The sequence below is a fragment of the Aspergillus sydowii genome (genome assembly GCF_001890705.1).
Source record: "Aspergillus sydowii CBS 593.65 unplaced genomic scaffold ASPSYscaffold_9, whole genome shotgun sequence".
Taxonomy (NCBI): Eukaryota; Fungi; Ascomycota; class Eurotiomycetes; order Eurotiales; family Aspergillaceae; genus Aspergillus; species Aspergillus sydowii.
The window spans coordinates 437,710-460,242 of NW_024467867.1; the positions used below are offsets into that span (position 1 = coordinate 437,710).

General features: G+C 51.8%; 9 protein-coding genes across 9 annotated transcripts; 5 read left to right on the forward strand and 4 right to left on the reverse strand.

Moving 5' to 3' along the window:
• Window positions 1–257: 257 nt before the first annotated feature.
• ASPSYDRAFT_59754 (putative long-chain fatty acid transporter) lies at window positions 258–4,232 on the reverse strand (the record flags this gene model as incomplete). Its single annotated transcript, XM_040849747.1, has 5 exons — window positions 258–1,418; window positions 1,469–2,290; window positions 2,896–3,601; window positions 3,669–4,132; window positions 4,200–4,232. The coding sequence occupies 5 exons, from the start codon at window positions 4,230–4,232 to the stop codon at window positions 258–260; spliced, it is 3,186 nt and encodes a 1,061-aa protein (XP_040700256.1).
• A 399-nt stretch (window positions 4,233–4,631) lies between these two features.
• Window positions 4,632–8,312, forward strand: ASPSYDRAFT_1140268 (putative ATP-dependent permease ADP1). Its single transcript, XM_040839966.1, has 2 exons — window positions 4,632–7,909; window positions 7,965–8,312. Exons 1-2 carry the CDS (start codon window positions 4,865–4,867, stop codon window positions 8,199–8,201), a joined length of 3,282 nt encoding a protein of 1,093 aa, XP_040700257.1. The 5' UTR covers window positions 4,632–4,864; the 3' UTR covers window positions 8,202–8,312.
• ASPSYDRAFT_1140269 (uncharacterized protein) lies at window positions 8,313–8,883 on the forward strand. Its single transcript, XM_040839967.1, has one exon. The coding sequence runs from the start codon at window positions 8,424–8,426 to the stop codon at window positions 8,847–8,849; it is 426 nt and encodes a 141-aa protein (XP_040700258.1). The 5' UTR covers window positions 8,313–8,423; the 3' UTR covers window positions 8,850–8,883.
• ASPSYDRAFT_33544 (cornichon family protein) lies at window positions 8,839–9,522 on the forward strand (the record flags this gene model as incomplete). Its single annotated transcript, XM_040845110.1, has 4 exons — window positions 8,839–8,939; window positions 9,061–9,216; window positions 9,300–9,366; window positions 9,430–9,522. The coding sequence occupies 4 exons, from the start codon at window positions 8,839–8,841 to the stop codon at window positions 9,520–9,522; spliced, it is 417 nt and encodes a 138-aa protein (XP_040700259.1).
• Window positions 9,523–10,298: 776 nt separating this feature from the next.
• ASPSYDRAFT_59756 (WD40 repeat domain-containing protein) lies at window positions 10,299–12,082 on the forward strand (the record flags this gene model as incomplete). The annotated part of the gene is made up of 2 exons (XM_040849748.1): window positions 10,299–10,406; window positions 10,463–12,082. 2 exons carry the CDS (start codon window positions 10,299–10,301, stop codon window positions 12,080–12,082), a joined length of 1,728 nt encoding a protein of 575 aa, XP_040700260.1.
• Window positions 12,083–12,364: 282 nt separating this feature from the next.
• Window positions 12,365–15,727, reverse strand: ASPSYDRAFT_156379 (EF hand domain protein; the record flags this gene model as incomplete). Its single annotated transcript, XM_040842553.1, has 2 exons — window positions 12,365–12,900; window positions 13,015–15,727. The coding sequence occupies 2 exons, from the start codon at window positions 15,725–15,727 to the stop codon at window positions 12,365–12,367; spliced, it is 3,249 nt and encodes a 1,082-aa protein (XP_040700261.1).
• A 237-nt stretch (window positions 15,728–15,964) lies between these two features.
• ASPSYDRAFT_47739 (putative MFS multidrug transporter) lies at window positions 15,965–18,114 on the reverse strand. The gene is made up of 6 exons (XM_040847496.1): window positions 17,851–18,114; window positions 17,532–17,789; window positions 17,329–17,473; window positions 17,240–17,273; window positions 16,511–17,184; window positions 15,965–16,456 (listed from the first exon to the last, which is right to left on the reverse strand). Exons 1-6 carry the CDS (start codon window positions 18,058–18,060, stop codon window positions 16,113–16,115), a joined length of 1,665 nt encoding a protein of 554 aa, XP_040700262.1. The 5' UTR covers window positions 18,061–18,114; the 3' UTR covers window positions 15,965–16,112.
• Window positions 18,115–18,324: 210 nt separating this feature from the next.
• On the reverse strand, window positions 18,325–19,956 carry ASPSYDRAFT_47741 (methionine aminopeptidase MAP1). The gene is made up of 4 exons (XM_040847497.1): window positions 19,733–19,956; window positions 19,635–19,662; window positions 19,264–19,580; window positions 18,325–19,202 (listed from the first exon to the last, which is right to left on the reverse strand). The coding sequence occupies exons 1-4, from the start codon at window positions 19,871–19,873 to the stop codon at window positions 18,531–18,533; spliced, it is 1,158 nt and encodes a 385-aa protein (XP_040700263.1). The 5' UTR covers window positions 19,874–19,956; the 3' UTR covers window positions 18,325–18,530.
• A 139-nt stretch (window positions 19,957–20,095) lies between these two features.
• Window positions 20,096–22,304, forward strand: bna4 (kynurenine 3-monooxygenase). The gene is made up of 3 exons (XM_040847498.1): window positions 20,096–20,439; window positions 20,635–20,849; window positions 20,899–22,304. The coding sequence occupies exons 1-3, from the start codon at window positions 20,322–20,324 to the stop codon at window positions 22,075–22,077; spliced, it is 1,512 nt and encodes a 503-aa protein (XP_040700264.1). The 5' UTR covers window positions 20,096–20,321; the 3' UTR covers window positions 22,078–22,304.
• Window positions 22,305–22,533: the final 229 nt, after the last annotated feature.

The window sequence follows — 22,533 nt, forward strand, 5'->3', positions numbered from 1 at the left end:
GGTCAAGTACAGTGGTTAAGTGGTGAGTGTCTGCGGGGACAATAAAGCCTTCTCGAAGCCTCGGATAAGCCGTTCCGAGACCGGAAGAGACCATATAGGCGTTTCCGAGAGACCGGCCTTGACAACGTTTACCACTCGAGTGTTATCGGGATTTTTATGTCAAGTAATTTATTAAATATATTGGTGTATATACACATGGTAAAGCCGACCTCAGGCAGAAGCCGGAAACTACAGGTATCGCTGTTGGAGTCTATCAGCTACAGCTTCACTTGTCCACCCTGGATCTTATCCCAGTCCTTCGCCTCAAACGGGAGATATGTATCTCCCTGCAACCAGAACAACTTGTCCGTGTCTCCAACCCGGCCAGGGTCAACACCCTCGGTCCGCAACACGTGCTTCTGCTGCTTGTTGTTACCCGTCGCCTGCATTTCAGTCGTGACACGCAGGAAAAGCGGTGCAGCGAAGCGGGGAAGGTTACGCAGGGCGTGTGCTGCAAGACTCTTGAGAGAGTCTGAAGATGGTGGGAGAAGCACCGACTGATCGGGTGCCTGCAGTTGATTGTTGAACACAACGGCAGCACAGCCGGCGCGACCATCGTGGTTAGGCAATGATACACCATAAACGTTGGCTTCGTGTACATCTGGATGAACACCCAGCACTTCCGATACCTCGCTGGTCGATACGTTCTCACTCTTCCACCGGAAGGTGTCGCCCAGACGGTCGGAGAAGTACCATCGACCGTCTTTATCCCATCGGATCATGTCGCCAGTGCGGAAATAGGCGTCGCCCTTGTACAGCACGTCGCGGATGATCTTGCTTTCCGTTGCCTTGGAGTTACGGTAGTAGCCTTGGAATGTTTCAGCCGGGTCAACGGGATCGATGGCGTACAGGAGCTCGCCCGCCTCCCCTCGAGGAACTGCTCTACAGAAACCTGTTTGGGGATCGCGCCATGGCTCCTGCGATTCCTGGTCCACTTCGACGATAGTGAGACCACGGCCGAGGAGCCATCCACTGAACAAGCCATTACGGCCAATTGCCCCCGCGCTGAAGTCGTTCGCCGAAAAGTTCCACGTCCCCCCGGTACCCTCCGTAGCGGCGTAAAATTCAGCGACAGTGGGCACATTGAAGCGCTGTTTGAAGCGGTTCCAAACATCCGGCCGTAATCCGTTTCCATACACTATTCGAACGTTGTGCTTTTTGTCCAAGTCTTCGCCGGTCGCCGAATCAATCTCGGGAGGGGCAGCAAGCAGATATCTCAACGTTTCACCCACATACTGGATGACGGTAGCATCATTATCGCGCACCTCTTTCATGAAGTTTCGCGCGGAGAACTTGCGACCCACGATCAGTGTAGACCCGACAACTAGAGTCGCTACGAATCCCAGGATGGACGCGGACGAATGGTAAAGGGGCATGCACTGGACTTTATGTTAGTTACACAAAGGCATCGCAGGGAAACTTCACATACAGTAAAGACCCGGTCCTGCTTGGCCAGTTCAATGAACGTGCTGACAAAGACGCTCCCTGCCCAACACTTTCTCCAGCTAACAATGGCGGGTTTCGGCAGCCCGGTTGTACCGCTGGTGTAAATCAAAATGGCCATATCCCGGAGTTCAACACCGCCGCGGACCTTGTCGTCTTCACGGATCGTCTCTGTCTGCAATATTTGGGCCTCAATATCCGGAGTATGGAAGATAACTTCCATTGCGCCACCGTCCTCCCTGAAATCTGGCGCTGAGAACGCCGACATCTCGTCGGGACCAAAAGACGAGCGGACATCCTCATCCACGATCAGCAACCGGGCAGTCGACGTGCGAACCGAATGCGTCAGGGGCTTTCCGGTCAGGTTGTAGTTGATGAAGGCAGGTACCGCGCCAATACTCCAGAGACCGAGCCAGATGAAAATGAAGGTTGACGAGTTCATCATATTCAGGGCGACAATCTCACGCGGCTTGATGCCGTGCACTCTCTTGAACCAGGTACCATATCGCAGTGCCAGCATATACGTTTCGTGGAAGGTCCAGGTGCGGCCGTTATAGACCACGAAAGGCCGGTCTTTCGAAGTGGGGTCGAGCGCGTGGTTTTCCAGGATATGGAAAAGGTTCAGATTGTCGCGGCGCAGCGCAAGGCGAGATTTTATAATGGACTTGAAGAGCCCGTGGAAGATCTTTGCGTCATAGAAGAGGGAGTACCTGGCGTTCAAGTAGGCGAGGGTGGTCGCAAGTGCCGGGCCGGCCAGCGAGAGGGGAATATCTATTGTCAGGTTAGAAGCGCATTTGAGCAAAGTAACCTAGTGTTGAGTACGCACCAAGTGGCAATGGAACAGGCATGGTTATGTCGTGTCAAGGTTGAAGGAAAGGATGTCCAGTGTCGCTGTGGACTCTATGGGGTCACCCAGCGGAGACGAGGAAGGGAAGGCTCGATAATTTAAAGAGGGCCGAGGAACAGGCCATGGGACAAAAGAGGAAATCAAAGGAAGCTCGAAAGGACCGTGGAAACATGGTGGCCAACCAAAATAATTTCATCAAGCAGGTGGACTCCAGAATCAGCAGCTGGAGCTGCCCAGAATGGATACAGCAGAGTTACCTCGGTTGGCGCAACGGCAAGCTCGGGATCGGCATTAGCAGTTATGCTAGCATTAAAGTGGGATAACTGCTGTCGCCGCCAATGAAATGCATGGAAGCCGTGAATAACCAAGAAAGAGCCGTCCGAGAATTGTGGAGTGCAGCTGATCCCCACTAATAATAGACAATGGACTGCGTGCGGAGCTTCTGTTGTTGTATACACGGTACACATATCGTCACATGCTTCAGCAGCAATGAACCAAATATGTTGGACGTAGCATCAGATTTATGGTGTATCTATAGGTTAGGCCTGCGCCTTCTTTTTGATCACAGGTACATCTTCATATCCGTCTTCCAGGAATTCCCCCAATGCCGCGAGCCCGTCTTCCAGCACCTGCGTCTCACACACGTAGCCGATCCGCACGTAGCCATGGAATTCCTCCCCATTGCCAAAACACAGGCTTCCAGGGACAAACATCAGCCCGGTCCGCTCCAGAAGCGTCTCACAGAAGGCGACATCGTTTACAGGCTTGCCCATCTTGTTAAACCGTACAAACGCGGTTGTCCCGGCTCGGGGCTTTACCCAGTCGCACGCCCACCGATGAGACTCAATGAACTTGTCGAGAATTGCAAAATTCCGCTTTGCAAGCTCTAAATTCCGCCTCAGCAGTGCGTGGATGGTTGTCGGCGCCAGAGCATAGCTTGCAACCGCATCGTCTAGCTGCGAGACGGATATGGTGGTATAGTCTCGGACCGAGGCGCAGGCTTCAATTACGGATCGATCGCGGGATGCAATCCACCCCACGCGAATACCGGCTAAGCTGTATGCCTTTGACATGGACCCGGTAACAATGGTGCGCTCGTAACCGAGAGACAATGCCGATGAAGGGAACTCTGGGTCCATCGGGGTGATTGAGTGGAAGAGCGGGCGGTAGACTTCATCGCAAAAGATATAGATCGACGAGCTACGGGCAATCTCCACTATCTCGTCCAGCGTCTCCTGGGGAATAATAGCTCCAGTGGGGTTCTGCGGGTTGCTATATCAGGCACAGTCAGGCACCGAACAGGTCACACAGGGGACTGGTGGGGGTTGGAGGGGTATACTTGAGGATAATAAGCTTGGTATTCGGCTGTATGAGGGCCTTTAGTTCCTCGAGATTCAACTTCCACCCATCCGCCTCCTTTGACTTCCATAGGCTTACATCGGCCCCAAGCGATGCCGGGACCGAGTACAGCTGTTGATACGTGGGGTAGTGGCAGATAACATGATCCCCAGGGCCGACTAATGTATACAGCAAAAGAAAGTTGGCTTGAATTGCACCCGCAGTGGCCAAGATATTGTCTGCAGGTAAGGGAGTCGGTGTTCTCACGGAATACAGATTGGCCAGCGTCGTTCGTAGTTGTTCAGAGCCGCGAATCGCTCCGTATGTGAGCTTGCGGTTAAGAACATCGTCCAAAGGATGCAATGATGGGTCTTCAGATAGATCCTGGAGATCTCGAACAGACAGTGAGGCGCTGCATGTCTCTGCCACATTGTATTTGGCTGTGGTCTCGTATTTGTCCATCCACTGGTGGAATTAATTCTTGGTCACGACGCTTATATATCCGATGATGTGGGGGTGCCAGGGCACCTACTTGTTCCACAGCAAAATCCTTGATCTGGACCATGATGTCGGTCTTCAAAATCGCGCAAAGCGGGAGCAACGTGGAATCCTGAGGACCAAGCGGGGTCGTATATCGCTGAGCAGGAACAGGTTCTGGAATCTGTGGGCATTTGGTCCGCATCACGTGGGGACGAGCGGAGATTGCCGCTTCGGGATAGCCTGTTGTATACAGGATCCGTAGCGGCAGGTTTCATATCAGCAAAACTCGCCCATTGAGCTCAATTTGGATAACACCTCCAAGGGGCGAACCTCGAAGCCACAGGTCACATGGCAAATACGCCTCCGCAGGATCGTTGCCTGTTTCCGACACTTTTGATAGGTGGATGCCCCAGGCTGCCGCCGCCAAGCCCTGCGCCAGCCTTTCCTTCTCCGCCCTCGTCATCGCCCCATCTCACCCCCAACTTCATCATCTTCACATCTCGTGCCTTGCTTTTCGTCTTGCTGTCCTCTTTTCGTCTGATCGGTCGCTTTTTTTCGATGGTACAGTTCGTGCTTGAATTTTACACTGCGTTATTGCTCTGCTTTTCTCCTCTCTAGGACCGGTATCTTGCACTGTTCCTGGCGATTCTCACCTTGCTCCGCACCTCGCCAGCCGCCGGGTGACCTTAGTTGGCCGACCTTGCGAGCCCCAGCAGCATGCGATTACAGCTGCTTTTGGCATTTGGCTTCTCCTTGTCTAAGTCGGGTGTCTTTGCACAAGGAAACAGCTCTGCGACCGACGTCGATTCATTACTCTTCTCTAGCCTCGACGATCGACCGGGCGGCTGTCCGCCGTGTTTCAACTGCCAACTCGACGCCTTCCAGTGCGCCCAATTCGCAAAATGCGATAAGAATTCCGGAAAATGTATATGCCCTCCGGGCTTTACTGGGGAAGACTGCTCGCAACCAGTATGCGGAGCACTTCCAGATCCCCAGCGACCGCCCCGGAAAGGCAAATCCTGTTCCTGTAAGGATGGCTGGGAAGGAATCAACTGCAACGTCTGTAAGACAAACGAAGTCTGCAATGCGATGATGCCCACCGGTGAAGATGGTGTATGCTATAAAGAGGGTGTGACAGTGAGGCAAAACTTCCAGATGTGTGATGTGACAAACCGGAAGATCTTGGACCAGCTGAAGGAACGGACACCCCAAGTGACCTTCTCGTGTGAAGCCGAGGACAAGACTTGCAACTTCCAGTTTTGGGTCGGCCAGGTTGAGTCATTTTACTGTGGTTTGGATACTTGCGAATGGGGTCTGGACACCGACTACAATCAGAACACGACTCACTATAAATGCGAGAATATCCAATGCAAGTGCATACCAGGGCGTATGCTTTGTGGTGAAGAAGGTTCTATCGACATTGGGGACTTTCTCTCCGAGTCAATCAAGGGCCCGGCCACCTTTTCAACGACGTCCACCATCGGTGGCAGCGAAGATGATGGTAGCAAGTTTAAGGAACCCGCAATGGATGATTTGATCAAGTCCGTTTTTGGCGATAAGAGTATCACCCTTCAGTGTTCTTCGGGTGAATGTGTTCATAAGACCGAAGTCCCGGGATACCAACGTCCAGTCAAAAAGATCAACACCCCTCTCATCGCAGGTGTTATTGCTGGGTGTGCCTTATTTGTTGTTGCTGTCATTCTTGGCCTTTGGTATATGTCTCGACGATCTCGATACGGCCCCATTCACCTACCTCTTTCGGATGATTCCGACGACGAAGCGACAAAGCTTCTCGCTGAGCATCGCCCAGCTGCTCTCTATTGGGATAACGTCTCCTACTTTGTCAATGGAAAGGAGATCCTTAGCGGAATCCAGGGTGCCGCGCAACCGGGGCAAATCAGCGCTATCATGGGTGCTTCGGGTGCGGGAAAAACCACTTTCCTCGACCTTCTGGCCAGAAAGAATAAGCGCGGCATTGTCCAAGGAGACTTCTACGTTAATGGAGAGAAGGTGGGCGATTCGGATTTCAAGAACATGATCGGCTTCGTGGATCAGGAAGATACTATGCTTCCCACCTTGACCGTGCACGAGACAATCTTGACGAGCGCGTTGTTGCGGCTGCCTCGAGATATGAGCCGAGCTACTAAAGAACAACGCGTAGTTGAGGTTGAAAAACAACTAGGAATATACCATATCAAGGACCAATTGATTGGCTCTGAAGAAGGTTCAGGCAGAGGCATTTCTGGTGGAGAGAAGCGCCGAGTTGGAATTGCTTGCGAGTTGGTCACCAGTCCTAGCATCCTGTTTCTGGACGAACCTACCAGTGGGTTGGACGCGTTCAATGCATTCAACGTGGTCGAATGCTTGGTGACATTGGCGAAGACGTACAATCGCACCGTTATATTTACCATCCATCAACCGCGTTCCAATATTGTGGCTCTTTTCGATCGCCTGATTCTCCTAGCAAACGGCAAGACTGTCTACTCTGGACCATTTGCAACATGCCAGCAGTATTTTGACAATGCAGGCTACTCGTGTCCACCGGGATTCAACATCGCCGATTACTTAGTCGACCTCACAATGCATGCTGGCAATACCACTCACTTCCACAGCGACGAAGAGGAAAACGCCTTATTGCCCGTGCGCTCCGACCCGCCAAAGACCGCGTCGAGTAGTTTGCGAGCGGTCAAGTCCGTGGCGAGTGCATCAAATGGGAGTATGGAAGATACCTCTGGCGCAAGCTTTGATTACGGTAGACGGCCGAAGGGCAAGCGACGAACGTCTCTCAAACAACGACAGGACCGCCAGCTTTACTCTCGACGAAAGGACCCCGAGGCGCCGCCCACCCCTCGAACGGACGAGGAGGATGCAACAGTGGGAGAGGCAGCAGGAAGCGATCGCAACCAGCAATGGTTGCGGCTGTCCCACCAACAGGGCCAGACGCCACCCCAGGTTCTTGACGACCCAGACAATCTGCCTCCAGCCGCTCCAGGCCAGACAGATTTGGATTTGATGGTTGCCCACTACGCTGAATCCGACGTCGCGCGGTCCGTGCGCGAGGAGATCGCTTCAGCTACTCAGCATGCCCGTACTGGAAATGGTTCTATTAATTCAGAAATTTCGTCTGAATCTGCCGCTCATCGTGCGAAGAGTTATGCGCGGGTGAGCCTAGGACGCCAGTTCATCATTCTATCGCAACGGACATGGAAGAACCTTTACCGAAACCCCATGCTGATGCTCACACATTACGCTATTGCCATCTTGCTTGCAGTCCTCTGCGGTTATCTCTTCTATGGTCTCACGGATGACATCAAGGGTTTCCAGAATCGACTGGGCCTTTTCTTCTTCGTGCTAGCCTTATTTGGATTCAGTACATTGACCAGCCTGACTGTATTCTCGTCAGAGCGTCTTCTGTTCGTGCGAGAGCGCGCTAACGGCTACTACCACCCCATTACCTACTACGCCGCGAAGGTAGTCTTCGATATTGTCCCACTAAGGCTCATTCCTCCGATCCTCATGGGAGTGATTGTGTACCCGATGACTGGACTGATCCCCGCATCAGGCGTCTTCTTCAAATTCATACTGGTCTTGGTGCTCTTCAACCTTGCCGCTGCTACCATCTGCTTGTTTATCGGGATTGTCTTCCGCGATGGCGGGGTGGCCAATCTAATTGGCAGTTTAGTCATGCTATTCAGTCTGTTGTTTGCTGGACTGTTACTTAACCACGACGCGATACCACAGTCTGCGCTGTGGTTACAATCGGTAAGTTTCCCAAGCTCCTTTCCTGCTACCGACCTTCAGCTAACTAGTCAACTAGCTGTCCATATTCCACTACGGCTTCGAAGCATTGATTGTTAACGAGGTAACGTTCCTAACATTAATCGACCACAAATATGGACTTGATATCGAGGTTCCGGGGGCTTCTATTCTCAGTGCCTTTGGATTCGATACACTCGCATTCTGGAAGGATGTGATTGGACTCGCCGTTTTCTCTGGTGCCTTCCTTGTGATTGCATACGTAGCGATGCATTTCCTGCTTGTTGAAAGGCGATGATTGGGCTGCGACAAGCGGCATTATTCCGCCTTCGTATTGGCGTCGAGCTCCCGCGGAGCTCACAAACTGGGCTGATGATGAGATTGTGATGACATTGAAGTCTGCAGTTTCAGTAGACAGATTGAGTGATTGTACATAGCTTTGCGAATAACTATTGGCATTTTCGGGCTGTTCCCTAATACTATATGAGTGGTATGTGCTGTGTCGAGTAGAAGACGCCAGATGCGGATGGAAGCACGTGTTCCCCGCAATCATGAGCTCAGATGGACACCTGCACCCGGCCTCAACAGCTTCTCATCTCACGGCATCCTTTTGAAATTCGCAAATAATAGATTCTTGAACAAACTCCATTTCCCCGAAGGCCACTACTACCGAGCACCTCCTGTGTCTCCCTCGAGAAACGCCGCCAGCCAACTAGTCCGGTGTTCACCGCCCACGCCTATTTTTCCCCATCCGCCAAATCCACACCGAAGTTGTCAGTCCCAAATCCCTCCTGCTCCTCCTCGTCTTCTCCTCGCCCGCTCCAATATCCACTCCCCCTCATCCTACGGTCCCCCTCCGCCGGTCCCTGTTTCACCTCCTTCACTGACCACCTCTTTCGCCCTATCTTCTCCCCTCCGTCTCACTTCCGCCCAGCATGTCCGGTGAAGCATGGCTCTACCTATTGGCGGTGTTAATCAACGCCGTCAACCTGTTCCTGCAGGTCTTCTTCACTATCATGTACAGTGATCTCGAGTGGTATGTACCATTTTGTCTCTGATATGGAGAGATCCGTCCTCGCTAGAATACCTGGCGCATCTCGCTTGCGACAACTCGCGAGGGCTATCTAGTGGTTCTTCGCTAATCTTTCCCGTCGCAGCGACTACATCAACCCCATCGACCTGTGCAACCGACTCAACGCCTACATTATCCCCGAAGCCGGTGTCCACGCCTTCCTTACCTTCCTCTTCGTGATCAACGGCTACTGGCTTGCAATCTTCTTGAACCTGCCATTGTTGGCTTTCAATGCCAAGAAGTGCGTTCCCTCGAGCTCGGTCCAACGACCGAAAATCTGCGTGCACTGACGATGTCATGCTAACCACACTTTGCTCTATTCAGGATCTATGACAACCAGCACCTTCTTGACGCGACCGAAATCTTCCGCAAGCTCAATGTACACAAGAAGGTTAGATTGCGTACCTTTACGTCATAGGTCCGCGTCAGACGGAAACTGACTTTCGGGCTCTAGGAATCCTTCATCAAGCTTGGTTTCCACCTTTTGATGTTTTTCTTCTACCTCTACAGCATGATTGTTGCCCTTATCCGCGACGAGTCTCACTGATTTCGCACTGAGGCCGAGAACGCGATGCGCTTCGGCTGGCCCCATGCAGGCTATCCTATACGTTCTGGTCAGAGGGCAAGTGCCGGCGGACTCTTCCCAGCTGTATAGGTGGGATGTCTCAGAGCACCCTTGATCAATATCGGAGCTGAGAATATCCTCCCTCGTTGCCTGTCCAATGATACGGAAATATAAGGTTGTCGTGGGAGCCGGTCGGACCTTGCGTCTGGGAAGCGAGAGAGGAAGTATATAATTATGTATGACATGACCATGAACTTATCGGTGGGTGTTGGTGGAACTTGGAAACGAACAACAGGGCGGCTTTAGTCCTAGCGGGCTAGGTTACGACGACAAGGTTGACGAGTGGCCTCATGAAGGCATGTCATTATTATTATTCTTGTTTTTGATTCTTAAATTTTCCTGGAAATGTGTGTTTGTACTCGTCATGAATTCCTTAAGCCTCGGCTAGAACCTGATGCTGCTGTGGTTTATATTGAGTGATGTTTTTCGAATAATGGCTGTATATACCTCTAGCGGTGTTGCGGTGATGAGCGTTCGATACCCTGTAGGGACCAACAATGACTTCTAAACTGTCTTTAAAGCTATTTATCATAAGAATTCCAATCTACCATTGTATTTTCACGTTTTAGAGGCGGTGGTGGTGGTTGTCTGTTTCTGCGCTGTTGGCGCTTCCGCCAACCGTAAAACTTCGGTCGTCCTCCAGTCCTGTTGCAGTTCACGGCACCTCTCCTCCATCCTTACACTCAATTTTATATAAAATGGCTTCATTACTCGGAGCCGGTTACGACTCCAGCGATGATGAAACGCGGAATGTCCCCGCGACATCCGCCTCTAAGATTGTTGCGGCCCCAGAAGTGAACACAGAGGTTTGGTTCTTGCAGTCCGCCAGCATAGAAGCACAGCATACCTAACAAATTTACAGGACCAAGCTCACATGCAAATGATGCTCGCTAATACCTCGTCGAAAGCACTCACATACAACGCCACATACGACGATCTCTCGCGCCCCTCACAGGGCCCCTCGAACCCGTTCAAAACCGCAGAGGCTGGCCACGGGCTCAAGCGCAAAAATGTTCCCACTGGATACGCCGAGTCCGCTGCCATCAGCGAGTCTACGTTCGCCGCTCAACATCGCACATTCCAGAGTTTGGGTTATACCCGCAACCCTACCCTTCCCGGACAATATGTTGGCGATCTCGACCAGGCTGCGCAGTTTGGTGGGCGTGATGTTGTGCAGATGAGGCCCTCGAAAGAGGCGTCGGCGACACTCCGCGCCAAGCGTCAGAAGAAGGGCGATTCGAGTATTGTTGAAGGGCCTGGTGCTTATCTTGGCCCTTGGGCGAAATACCAAGACGACGATCAGGTTTATGATGAGGAACTTGCCAGCGACGAGGAGATCGTGGAGGAGGAGGAGGAGGAGGAAGAAGAACAGGTTGGGTCGGCTCCTATGCCGGCGATGAGCAAGGAAGCAACAGATTATCAAGACGACACGTCGAAGGTCGAAACAACCGAGTTCCACGGCTCGGAGCAGTACGACTACCAGGGCCGAACATACATGCACGTCCCTCAAGATTTGGATATCGATCTCAAGAAGCCTGTGGGCAGCGTCAAGAACTACGTGCCCAAGAAACTCGTCCACACCTGGAAGTCGCATACAAAACCAATTTCCTCGCTCCGCTTCTTCCCGCAATCCGGGCACCTTCTGCTCTCGTCTGCAGCTGACGGCAAGGCCAAGATCTGGGACGTATATCATTCTCGGGAACTGCTGCGCACGTTCTCCGGCCACTCCAAGGCCATCACAGATACCGACTTCAACAGAACAGGCCGCACCTTCTTAACAGCATCATACGACCGCCAGATGAAGCTCTGGGACACCGAAACTGGCCAGTGCATCTCACGCTTCTCTACGGGGAAAACACCCCACGTCATCCGCTTCAACCCCAGCGCCGAGCTCGCCCACGAGTTCATCGCCGGTATGTCCGACAAAAAGATCGTCCAGTTCGACACCCGCTCCGGCGAGCTCGTCCAGGAATACGACCACCACCTTGCCGCAGTCAACACCCTCACCTTCGTCGACCAAGACCGCCGCTTCATCTCCACCTCCGATGACAAGTCCCTCCGCGCCTGGGAATACGGCATCCCTGTCCCGATCAAATTCATCGCAGAACCATACATGTTTGCGCTCACGCGCGCTGCGCCCCATCCAAACGGGAAATACGTCGCCTTCCAGTCCGGCGATAACCAGATCGTCGTGTACGGCGCGACAGATAAGTTCCGTCAGAACCGCAAGAAGAGTTTCCGCGGGCACAACAATGCCGGATATGGTATCGACCTCAAGATCTCACCTGATGGACAGTTTATCTGCTCCGGTGATAGTGCTGGATATGTATGCTTCTGGGACTGGAAGACGGGCAAGATGTACCATAAGATTCAGGCTGGAGGGAAAGAGGGCGGCGCGACAACCTGTCTTGATTGGCATCCGCAGGAGACGAGCAAGGTTGTTACAGGCGGGTTGGATGGGAATATTAGGTATTGGGATTAGGATTACCTACCTGTTACTCGGTAATTATTGAGGTTGCTTTTATCTAGTTGATGATATTGTATACTGGTGGATATCATGGTTATTATCAATCCTACACATTTACCAATCAAGGATTAGAAATTCCGTGGTCATTAAGCTTGTATTGGAGCATATACATATTCTTTTCTGTTGTTAATTGGGTTATAGCACCCAATATCCCATATTATATTACACGTGAATCCGCGTCCCGGAATTAGAGATCCCGCGTACTCATACACAATGATACCTCCAAGAGGAGTCTCATTAGAAACTAGCCATCTCGATCCAACTGGCCACAAACGCCAGCTTCCTGCCGCGATCAGCAGCCATACGCTTCGAAAACTCCTCAAAGTTCAGTTTGGCGCCTGCACCACCGCGCTCCTTCGATTCCTGCTCGACACGGTTGAGGTATGCCCAACGTGAGAGAGTGGCGCGTGGTGGTGGATTCGTTGGTCCTTGACGTTTGCGGAACAAGGAGGAAGCAGATGGAGAACGGGCTGGCGATGTTGGGGGAAGGGGTTGGATTGGTGAGGGTGCGCGTTTCGGCGCTGTGGCTTCAGCTTCTGGGGAGGAAGGGGAGAGTGAGGGTGGGGCAGGAAAAGTGGATGTTGCGCCGTTGGGGCGAAGGAGGAGGGAGGGTGGAAGGGTAGTGAGCAGAACACTTTCGTCATTAGGGCGGTGATGAGGGAGGGTAGGGTCGTAGTCGGGATCCAGCTCGAGGTCGGGATGAGTGGCCTCATCCAGGCCTGGGAGGGTTTGAGGGCGGGGAGTTGGTGAGAGAACCAAGTTGTCCTGTGGCTCTATTAACGAGTGCGACGAGTGGGAAGCGGGCGCTTCCACGGCGTCAGTTTCTTCTGGGTTGGCAAGATGGGTTGGTCGGACGCTATCGTTGTCCTCTGCATCAGTGTTCTCACTGTCCTGAACAGGTGGTCTGAGCTCTTCATGCAGTTCGGCGGCAGGCCCATCTTCACCAGACTCAGTGGCAGAATTGCTGACGGAGTATCCAGCTCGACCAAGGAGCTCATCCAGAGGTCTCTCGCGGTACCGCGAAAGGTCTGAACTGTCATCATGATCATCAGCGGTTGACTGCGTGTCACCTCGGCTCGCGTTTGCGGCTTCCGTTTGTTCAACTTGTTCAATTTCGCGGGCCCAGATTTTACGCTCAGTGCGGGTCCGGTAACACTCCATGAGCAGATCCTCTTTCGGCTTGAACATGATGTCAAGTATTTCATTGAACCCTTGTTGTGTGACCTGGTACAAGATCTCCTTGCCAACATCTCTTTCGACTTCGGGAACCTCAAATCCACCCCACCTCTCGCCGACCAAAATACTCCGCGAGGACGTTGATGGGTTAGACCTAACGTCCTCATAGTCGTCGGCATCGGCTAGATCATCTTGGAAGCGCACCTTAGACGATGACCGAGAACGTGGCGAGGGCGGTTGCGATTCGTAGTCTGGCATTGGCACATCAACGTCTTCATCTTCTTCCCCATCAGAGTCCGTCGTGTAGCCGGGGGGTGCAGTTCCACCGTCCTCTTCGTCCGTGTAGAAAGCCCTTCGACGCCATCGCTCATCAATTCCCTGCCTCCTAGTTGAATCGACGCGTCTTCGATCGCTATCGCACATTCGGTTATACACGGCTGTCCCGATGCGAGCTCTGTCGTCCGGATCGGTGATGTCCTCAATAGGCACGTACGATCCCAACGCATTCACGATATCTTCTTCTTGTATGTGCTCTGCAGGCGGCCAACGATCGCTTACTGCCGAAGAGCCGTCTGACTCGTCATCATTATCATCCGAGTCATCATCATGATCGTCTCTAGTACTTGATCTTCTCCGACTACCAGACGCTTCTGCCGCGCTAGACCCAGACGCGCCGAGGCGAACGGGAAGCAAAGGTTGTGTTCGGCCAAATTGGCGCCGAACCGCAGCTTCGCCAACAACAGAGTGTCGGTTTCCAGTATCAACACCGTCGGGACGAAGCACACCATCGCCATCCACAATCTCCATATCCCCCTCTTGGTTAATGCGCTTGCCTTCTCCCGGCCTTGAAGCTTCACCTGAGGGGATGTTTCCAGGGAAAGCGGAGCTGATTGGTTGACTTCCAAGCACAACATCGCGTGTGCAACCTTCAAGGAAATCATCCTCCATGCCGGCAACCATATCCCGAGTAAGCTCTCGGCTGAGGGTGTAATACGCCCGGAAAACGCGTAAGAAGTCTTTTCGTTCAACAAAGCCGTCTCCGTCAATATCATAACCGCGGAAGACGCGACGCAGTCTCTCATCTTGGCTCTTATTGTTCAAACTAGCGAGACCTTTCAGGAACTCCTCGAATCCGATGAGCCCGTCATTATTCGTGTCGTAGAATGCAAACATACGATCGTAAATCAAGCTTGGAGGTGGAGGGCGGACGGATGTATTGGGTACAAAGCAGCGGTCAAATGTTTTTCGATCAATTGCCATACCCAATTTATTTGGGTCTTCCGCCCATTCACGGTTCGCCAAACACCGAAACTGGTCCCAGAGAGCCTCTAGTTCAGTTCCTTCGAAACTAGTATCCTTCATCAGGCGTTTTGCTAACGAGCGCGGTAGATTCCGTGGAAGCATCGAAGGCTTTCCGGGATACCATACAGGTTGGGACTGCCGAGGATTGCCTAGGAATGGGGCAGGTATCCGGACTTTGTAAAAAAGATGTGTCTTGATATGTACTCCCATTGCTTCACAGGTCTCACAAAGATCGTAGTCAATGCAGTTGGCGCATCTATAGCGGATTCCTTGGATGGGCATAGCTCCACAGCTATTACAGGTGACACCGCGATGAATGTATCCATCCTTTCTTGCCTGGTCCTCTGCAATGTGATAAAGAAGATTCAGCAGGTTCTGGCCTTCCGATGCCTGCATGTTGTCGTTGCCGCCTTCTCTCCACGAGAATACGCTCTGGTCGTCGACGACAGTCTCACCGCCGTCCATAACCTGCGGCTGCGGGGGTTCATCCGGGAAATTCGAAGTCGACAGGGTAACCCTTTCTCCATTCTGTCGTCGACGGCGGAGGTCTTCTCCATAGTTATTGTCCGCGTTGAACCTTGCGACTGCCCTCTCGATTCCTGACCGGGAAATACCACGTCGCTGGAGCTGCTCCATCAAATATGCTCTCTCCCGGCTTTCAGTCTCTATTATATGCGTTGACGGAAAATCCAGAGCGAAAAATGACTCTAGGAATGTGTCCTCCATCATCTCGCGCATTCGCTCGGCGTGGGCTTCGGGGACGCCGACCTCCTCCATAAGCTGATCCCGCGTCGCAAGGAGCGACGGAAGCAGCCCACTCTCAACCCGCCGGCCATCTTCAGTTTCTATACGGAAGGTCCCATACACTCCATTTTGGCGTTCCAGTTGCTCTAAATGAGCGATAGCTCGAAACGAAGGCGTGTCGACAGGTGCGCTCTCGTCAATTCCAGTTCTTCTGCGACGACGAACGGCTTTTTGGCGGCGGAGGGATGACTGTGAGGACGGTGAGGAGAAGAGGTGGTTCCGAATGTATACGAGAGCATACGCCGCAGCAACTCCGGAGAGAAGATAAAAGAGCGGACGGTATCGTGCGAAAGCTAGCCTTGGTTGTGAGTCCGACATGCTGAGGAGGTAGTGAGAGGTAAGTGCAGAATAGTCAGCGAGCGAATATCATCATTATTCGATTGCAGAGCTGTTCTAAAAATGCGGAAAAGAAAGAAAATCGCTGGGAAAAGGCAAGTGGGTGTTGAAAAGCAGAAGGTGGTTCTAGTCGAGAACGTCAGCGAAGGCGAGAAAGGAAACCATCATCATCTCGCCGCCTTCCGCTTGTCTCCGCAATGAGACGGGAGCATAGAGTCGGTGTACTTTTCAAGACAATGCAATTCTTTGCTAACATTTATGCACTATAAATACTAAATGTAGAACTTATGCAAACCCCCCATTCTTTTCTTGTCTATATAAATACTTTTATACGCTTCATCACTTCATCAAGGGGATCAAGGGGATTCTACCGTGCCAAGTTTCGTTCGCGAATGAATAAGCTGCTCACAAAGGCAAGGAACACAACCCCAATCAAAAAGGCGAATCCCTTATTGGTCGCCCATCCATAGCAGTCACGAACAATCCTTGCCACAACAGGGTCCAGAGTCTTGATGAATTCCAGACTCTGTCGGACCCCATCGACGATCTTATCGACATCCTTGCTGTCGCGCAGGGCATCTCTCAGGCGTGTCCTGAGAACCTGCTGAACAACCGTTGAAGATAGGGAAAGGCCGATGACAGATCCGAGGGACCTGAATAGATACGAGCAAGCGGTCACGACCGCTTGGTCTTCCTGCGCCGCGTTGGAAACTGACACGTCGTATATTAGCAAACAGGCAGCGAAGTAGGGAAGCTGAGACTCACTCAGGCTAATTAGAGTTGTAGTCACGCCAATGCCGTTTCCGAATGCACAAGCTACGGTTCCCAAGATAAGGGGCACCAAGCTATTTGTAACAGCCCCGGAGAAGACAAAGATAACACCAAGGCCCAGAGTGAGCGAGGCATAGCCAGCCGCTGTCAACCAATAGTACTTTCCAGTCCATTTCATCACAAAGCCGGCAAACAATGACCCACTGACGCCGGAAAGGATACTAGGTAGAAGTCGGAGGCCTGCCCCTGTTGCGGAAACGCCGTCAACGGCTTGGAAGAACAATGGAAGGTAAAAAAGTCCGGACAGCCAGCCACCAAAACTGAAGAAGTTGCACCCGTAGGCAGCAACGAAACCACGGTCGAAGATTATATGGCCAGGAGCAAATGGTTCGGTTGCATAGTATATCTCAACCACGACGAACAACACAAACAGGCAGGCCGAAACGCTTAGCGAGGCTATTGTCAGCGGCATCGTCCAAGACACATTACTGCCTCGATCAAAACCAATGAGGAAGCCAAGAACTGCCCCAATAAGCACTACTGCCCCAGGGAAATCAATGCGGCGAAGTTTCGTTTTCCAGTGGCTATCCTCTGGAGCGGGTAGGTCTAGCACAATGGAGACTGCGGTGAAGGCGATAATACACAAGGGGAATTGAGCAATGAAAGCCCTGCATATAAGTCAGACTACATGGCAAATTGTTGGCATGTAGGCGGAAAACTTACCATCTCCAGCCAATATAGTCCGCTAAGATACCACCTGTTGAGCGAAGTCAGAAAGGCAGAATTCAGCGGAAAGGCTCCAGGTCCCTTACCCAGAGGCGCACCAACACCAGCTCCGGTCGCATATATAATGTTAATAATACCCTGCCAGACACCTCTTTCACGAAGCGGAATAATATCGCTTAGAAGGATGCTCACAACCGTGGTCATGCCGCCACCCCCGATACCTTGGAAGACCTAGAAGACCGTATCAGCACACGAACAACAAACTTTCAAGATCATGGCTCTCCAGTACACGGGCAGCAATCAGCTGGTGGATATTTTGTGCAAGACCACAGAACAAGCATCCTGTACCAAACACGGCATATGCAAACAACAAACAGCTTTTCCGACCAAAGATATCACTCAGCTTGCCATAGAGGGGCTGGAATGAAGTCAAAGTCAGGAAGTAGGAAGTAGCAATCCAACTGGTCAGGTTCAATGCCTTCAGATCGGAACCAATCTTTCCATAGCTGGCAACAATAATTGTCTGATCGGCGGCAGACAGGAATATCTAAACAAAGTTAAATTTAGCAAGACGCAGGGCGTACGTTGGAAATAAAACTAGCTCTTACCCCGAGTGAAATCGCTGGGATTATGTAGCTTAGACCTTGTACACTTTGCGGTCTACTCTTGGCTGCATCTTCACCTTCTGGGAGTCCTTGTTCCGATAAGGCTGGGTTTGGTTGCGCGACAGACTCGGCCGTTGTGGCGTAGGAAGCATTGCCATTGCTTTGCGAGCCCAGCAACGGGGACGTTTCTGAGAGATCTCTTTCTGGAGACATGTTGCCGCCAATCTGCCTTGCTCAGAGCCTCTGTTAACTAATGCAGGAGGATTGAGGGGGTTGACTGACAATAACCGATTTCACCACGGCTCTTCTCCAAGATGTGATTAAATCACGTGATGACAAGCTCCGCCCCGTTTGGTAATTTTGCTTAGTGATTGGTCACATCGGGTATGTCGAAGAGCGAGCGGGGTGGCGCGGACGGGTTTGGGCAATCCTAGGCGAACCGACACAACTTCCGAATCTTGATAGGAGATCTGAAAGCCCGGTATGTACTCTGTAGTCTGTACTCTATAGTCTATGCGCTATGGATTCATGCTATGTAGGGCTATCGACTACTACTACCTAGGTATGCTATATACAACGTTTATCTAGGCAATTTAGCCACATTTTAATGATAGCAGTGAAGTCATGCAAAGTTCGTCCCCTCATTACATTCGTCAACTGTCTCAATAAAATGCACCTTAACGTCACGCATCAGTCTTGGTTTCCGTACCTTCTTCTAATCCAGGGATCGGGATTGGTCCACCAGGCGAGTCCGGTAGGCGCGCGGTAAGAACTTCCACGCCGTCCTCCGTCACCAGAAGGGTATGTTCAAACTGAGCAGACAGCGAGCCATCCGCTGTTGTGCTGGTCCAGTCATCCGGCCACAGACGATCACGGTGCGTGCCGACATTGATCATAGGTTCGATTGTGAAGCACATTCCGGGCTTCGCGGTTCCAACTGCCTTGTTTTTGGCATAGTGAGGAACGTTTGGCGCACAATGGAACAATTGGTTGATTCCGTGGCCGCAGTAAGTCTTCACCACGCTGCAGTTTCGGCCCTTGGCGTGTTTTTCAATCACATTTCCAGGATCCCGGAACAGCATACCTGGCTTAACGAGTTCAATAGACTTGTCTAAGCACTCTCTTGCCGTTTCCACTACCCGCACAGCATCTGCATTCGACCGAGCCTTCTCCCCAACGTAGTATGTCTCGTTGATATCCCCGTGGAACCCTTCGTGGTATAAAGTAACATCAATGTTAATAATGTCGCCGTCCTCGAGCGGCCGCTGGTCCGGAATACCGTGACAAATGGTCTCGTTGATCGAGGTGCAAACCGATTTAGGGAAGTTAACATAGTTAAGAGGTGACGGGTAGGACTATAGGCGCATCAGCATTCTGAACCTTACGTGTTTTTGAGGTTCCCCTGTCGGTACTTACATTGCGCTCAACACACGCTTTGTGCACAACCTCGTCGATGTAGTCGGTGGTGACGCCGGGCTTCAGCTCACGCGCAGCAATATCAAGGACCTCTCGCGCTAGTCGACATACTTTACGCATGCCCTCCTGCTCCGCCTTATTTAGGATGGTGATGTTGTGTCGGCCAACAAATTTCTGCTCCGAACGGGGAATACCATCCTTGGCGTAGTCCGGGTGGGGTATCGACTTAGGGACGGTTCTCATCGGCGATAGCGGGTAGAGGGGTCGCAGCGACCCAGTGAATCCGAAGGAAGGAAAGGGGTTGTAATGTCCGGTAGCTGGGTCTGGTTCAGAAACTACTTTTGGAGGGAAAAGGTTGGTGAGGAAATTACTCTTTTTATGGAGAGCTTTGTGATCGCTCTACGTAGATAAGGTCAGCATTCATATATAAACTGGGAAGCGCGCGGTAAGCGTGATCTTGAGCGCCTACCCAGCTTCGTTTGAAACAGTCCTGCGAGCAGAAGAAGCTGTCGAGGCCCATCTTCAGACATGTCGGGCACTGAAGCGATCCAGCATCCTTAGCACATTCGGTGCCGAGACATTTCCGGGGTGCCGCAACTTCAGCGGCCATGGTTGCTATATAATTGGCGATTATTCAAGGTGGGTTGTTTCTTATCAAAAAGCAAGGACGAGCTTCGAAATGGCGAATACGTATAGATACACAGATGGTGGAGGGTAGAGTCGCGGCCAGAAAAATTGGGGTCGGCGGACATTCAAAGACACTAGCCTAAAGTGGATTAGCGTATTCCTGTTTATCGCTCTCCAGGAACAGACTAGCGTGCGATAACACCCACGTGATTTTGATTTGTAGAGATCTTCACTAAGCCGAAAATGGACGAGCAGTCACCGGTATCGCTGGTCTCGTGACACAGCAGGGGTCTGCGTCACAAGCCACGACAAGGCCGCCAATGGCCACAACAGAGATTATCCTGTACCCTTCAAGCCAATTCATAGGTCGGCACCAGGTCATACAACAGTTCATTGGAGCAGAGTGACCGTTTTGTCGCTGCGCCGTCGCAATGGAAACACCCGCCAAGCAAAAAGTTGTCGTTGTCGGCGCGGGTCCAGTCGGGTGTCTCGCGGCTCTCTATGCTGCTGCAAGGGGCGACGATGTGGAACTGTATGAGCTTCGAGGAGGTTAGTCCTTCCGTACTTGCTATCTTACATCCATTGCAACCGGATACAACGGCGGGTTGCACGATTTGGTACTTACCAAAGCATAACGGGTCCGAGCGTTGCATTCTTGGAGTATATGTTGCAGATGGCTGTCTCCAACAATATATACCCTTATATCCAATGCATAGTTGTGCTTACCATGCATATTGATTACAGACCTCAGAGTTCCTGGCACTGTGCCTTTGAATTTCACAAAATCCATTAATCTTTCTTTGTCTCATCGCGGAATCACGGCGATGCAACATGCGAACCGGGAGAGTGTGATTAAGGAGATTCTCGAACAGGTCGTGCCGATTTCTGGGCGCATGATTCACGGAAGAGACGATGGGAAGCTATGGGAAGCACCACAAGCTTACGATGTCCATGGCCGGGTTAGTTATCCTAGAACTGCAACGAATCATAGCTAACGAAACAATACAGGGCAACTATTCGGCGGACAGAGGGATGCTGAGCAACGTGTTCCTCGATGAGTTGGAGCGGACGCCCAACATCAAACTATTCTTCAACCACAAGTTGACGGGCGCTGATTTCAACGCCAAAAAAGCATGGTTCGAGCGTCGATTGCCCGGCGAATCACCCCTTCCAGGCTCGTCCGGCCGCGTCCCCGAGATACAGGTGGACTTCGATTTCCTGATCGGTGCAGACGGCGCCCACTCGGCCAGCAGATACCACATGATGAAGTTTTCCCGGGTCGACTACCAACAGGAGTATATCGACACGCTGTGGTGCGAGTTCCGCATACCACCATCACCGCAGAACGAGTTCCTCATCTCACCCAGCCATCTCCACATCTGGCCCGGAAACGAGTTCATGTTCATCGCCCTTCCGTCCGTCGACAAATCCTTCACCTGCACCCTATTCGCACCAGCAATCCACTACACCAAACTCGAGCGCTCCACCGAGGACCTGCTCGAGTTCTTTGACGTGCACTTCCCAGGCGTCTGCCCGGAACTCATCTCTCCCTCCGACCTCGTCTCTCAATTTACCTCAAACCCTCACCTCCCCCTCATTAGCATCAAATGCAAGCCACATCACTACAACTCCAGCGTCGTCATCGTCGGTGACGCTGCGCACGCTGTCCTTCCCTTCTACGGACAAGGCCTGAACGCCGGCCTCGAAGACATCCAATTCCTCTTCAAATGCCTCGACAAACATGGCGTTTACGGCCCCGAAAGTCACAAGCACAGTGCTGCATCGCGTGCCCTTGCTCGCCAGTTGGCATTCCAGGAATACACCGACGCTCGCTCCGCCGACGCACACGCTATCAATGACCTCTCCAAGCAGAATTACGTTGAGATGCGCTCGGGCGTCAAACAACCCCTGTACAGATTACGCAAGTACGTCGAGGAAGCCCTGTACCACTACGTGCCGCGTCTCGGTTGGCAGACCCAGTATACCCGTGTCAGCTTCAGCAACCAGCGCTATTCAGAAATCATCCGGGTGAACCGCAGGCAAGGCAGGATCCTGGGTGCCGTATTCGGTTCGACAGTGCTGTCGACGTTTGCTGTCGCTGCTGTCTTCGTCTGGAAGCAACCTGCGAGGTTCTTCTCGCCATTAACGGGTTTGAGAGATCTAGTGAAGGGTCTTTTGTCCAGATAGACTACACTTACTTATGTTGACCTAGGTTTTGTAAAAAGGGTGAAGCAAGAAAAGTTAATATAGATTTCGAACTTTTAATCTATATTGTTATTTTCATTATCGTTGCCGCGTTTTGACGGAGTGTATATATATATATATGTATATGTATGATACTCAGACTATACTCATCCCGCTCTATCAGCGTTGCACATATTTAGTGTGCTTCCTGTTACTATGGTTACTTTGTGCTGTCGTTCCGAGTATAAAACACGTAAACAACGTCAAATGCATGATAAAATAGCAGACTTCGGGAATCCTGAGGATGCAGTAGCTGCGTGCGTGCCCAGCTGAGAAAGGTATGCAGTACACGAGGCAATCCATTAACTTCTGATTACTGCCTGCGTTTCCGACACGGGAACATTCCATTAGTATTAGCCCACAGAAGAAGCCAATCATTTAGACCCTTGGTAGTGGTTG

Excerpts from the sequence above, each read along its gene's own strand:
- ASPSYDRAFT_1140268 (XM_040839966.1), top strand. The coding sequence starts at position 4,865 with ATGCGATTACAGCTGCTTTTGGCATTTGGCTTCTCCTTGTCTAAGTCG. Across the intron at positions 7,910-7,964 it reads CTGCGCTGTGGTTACAATCG|CTGTCCATATTCCACTACGG; the intron begins GTAAGTTTCCCA and ends CTAGTCAACTAG.
- ASPSYDRAFT_1140269 (XM_040839967.1), top strand. The coding sequence starts at position 8,424 with ATGCGGATGGAAGCACGTGTTCCCCGCAATCATGAGCTCAGATGGACA.
- ASPSYDRAFT_47739 (XM_040847496.1), bottom strand. The coding sequence starts at position 18,060 with ATGTCTCCAGAAAGAGATCTCTCAGAAACGTCCCCGTTGCTGGGCTCG. Across the intron at positions 17,790-17,850 it reads TCCCAGCGATTTCACTCGGG|ATATTCCTGTCTGCCGCCGA; the intron begins GTAAGAGCTAGT and ends AACTTTGTTTAG. Across the intron at positions 17,185-17,239 it reads GACTATATTGGCTGGAGATG|GGCTTTCATTGCTCAATTCC; the intron begins GTAAGTTTTCCG and ends ACTTATATGCAG.
- ASPSYDRAFT_47741 (XM_040847497.1), bottom strand. The coding sequence starts at position 19,873 with ATGGCCGCTGAAGTTGCGGCACCCCGGAAATGTCTCGGCACCGAATGT. Across the intron at positions 19,663-19,732 it reads ACTGTTTCAAACGAAGCTGG|AGCGATCACAAAGCTCTCCA; the intron begins GTAGGCGCTCAA and ends TTATCTACGTAG. Across the intron at positions 19,203-19,263 it reads AAGCGTGTGTTGAGCGCAAT|TCCTACCCGTCACCTCTTAA; the intron begins GTAAGTACCGAC and ends ATGCGCCTATAG.
- bna4 (XM_040847498.1), top strand. The coding sequence starts at position 20,322 with ATGGAAACACCCGCCAAGCAAAAAGTTGTCGTTGTCGGCGCGGGTCCA. Across the intron at positions 20,440-20,634 it reads ACTGTATGAGCTTCGAGGAG|ACCTCAGAGTTCCTGGCACT; the intron begins GTTAGTCCTTCC and ends TATTGATTACAG. Across the intron at positions 20,850-20,898 it reads CTTACGATGTCCATGGCCGG|GGCAACTATTCGGCGGACAG; the intron begins GTTAGTTATCCT and ends GAAACAATACAG.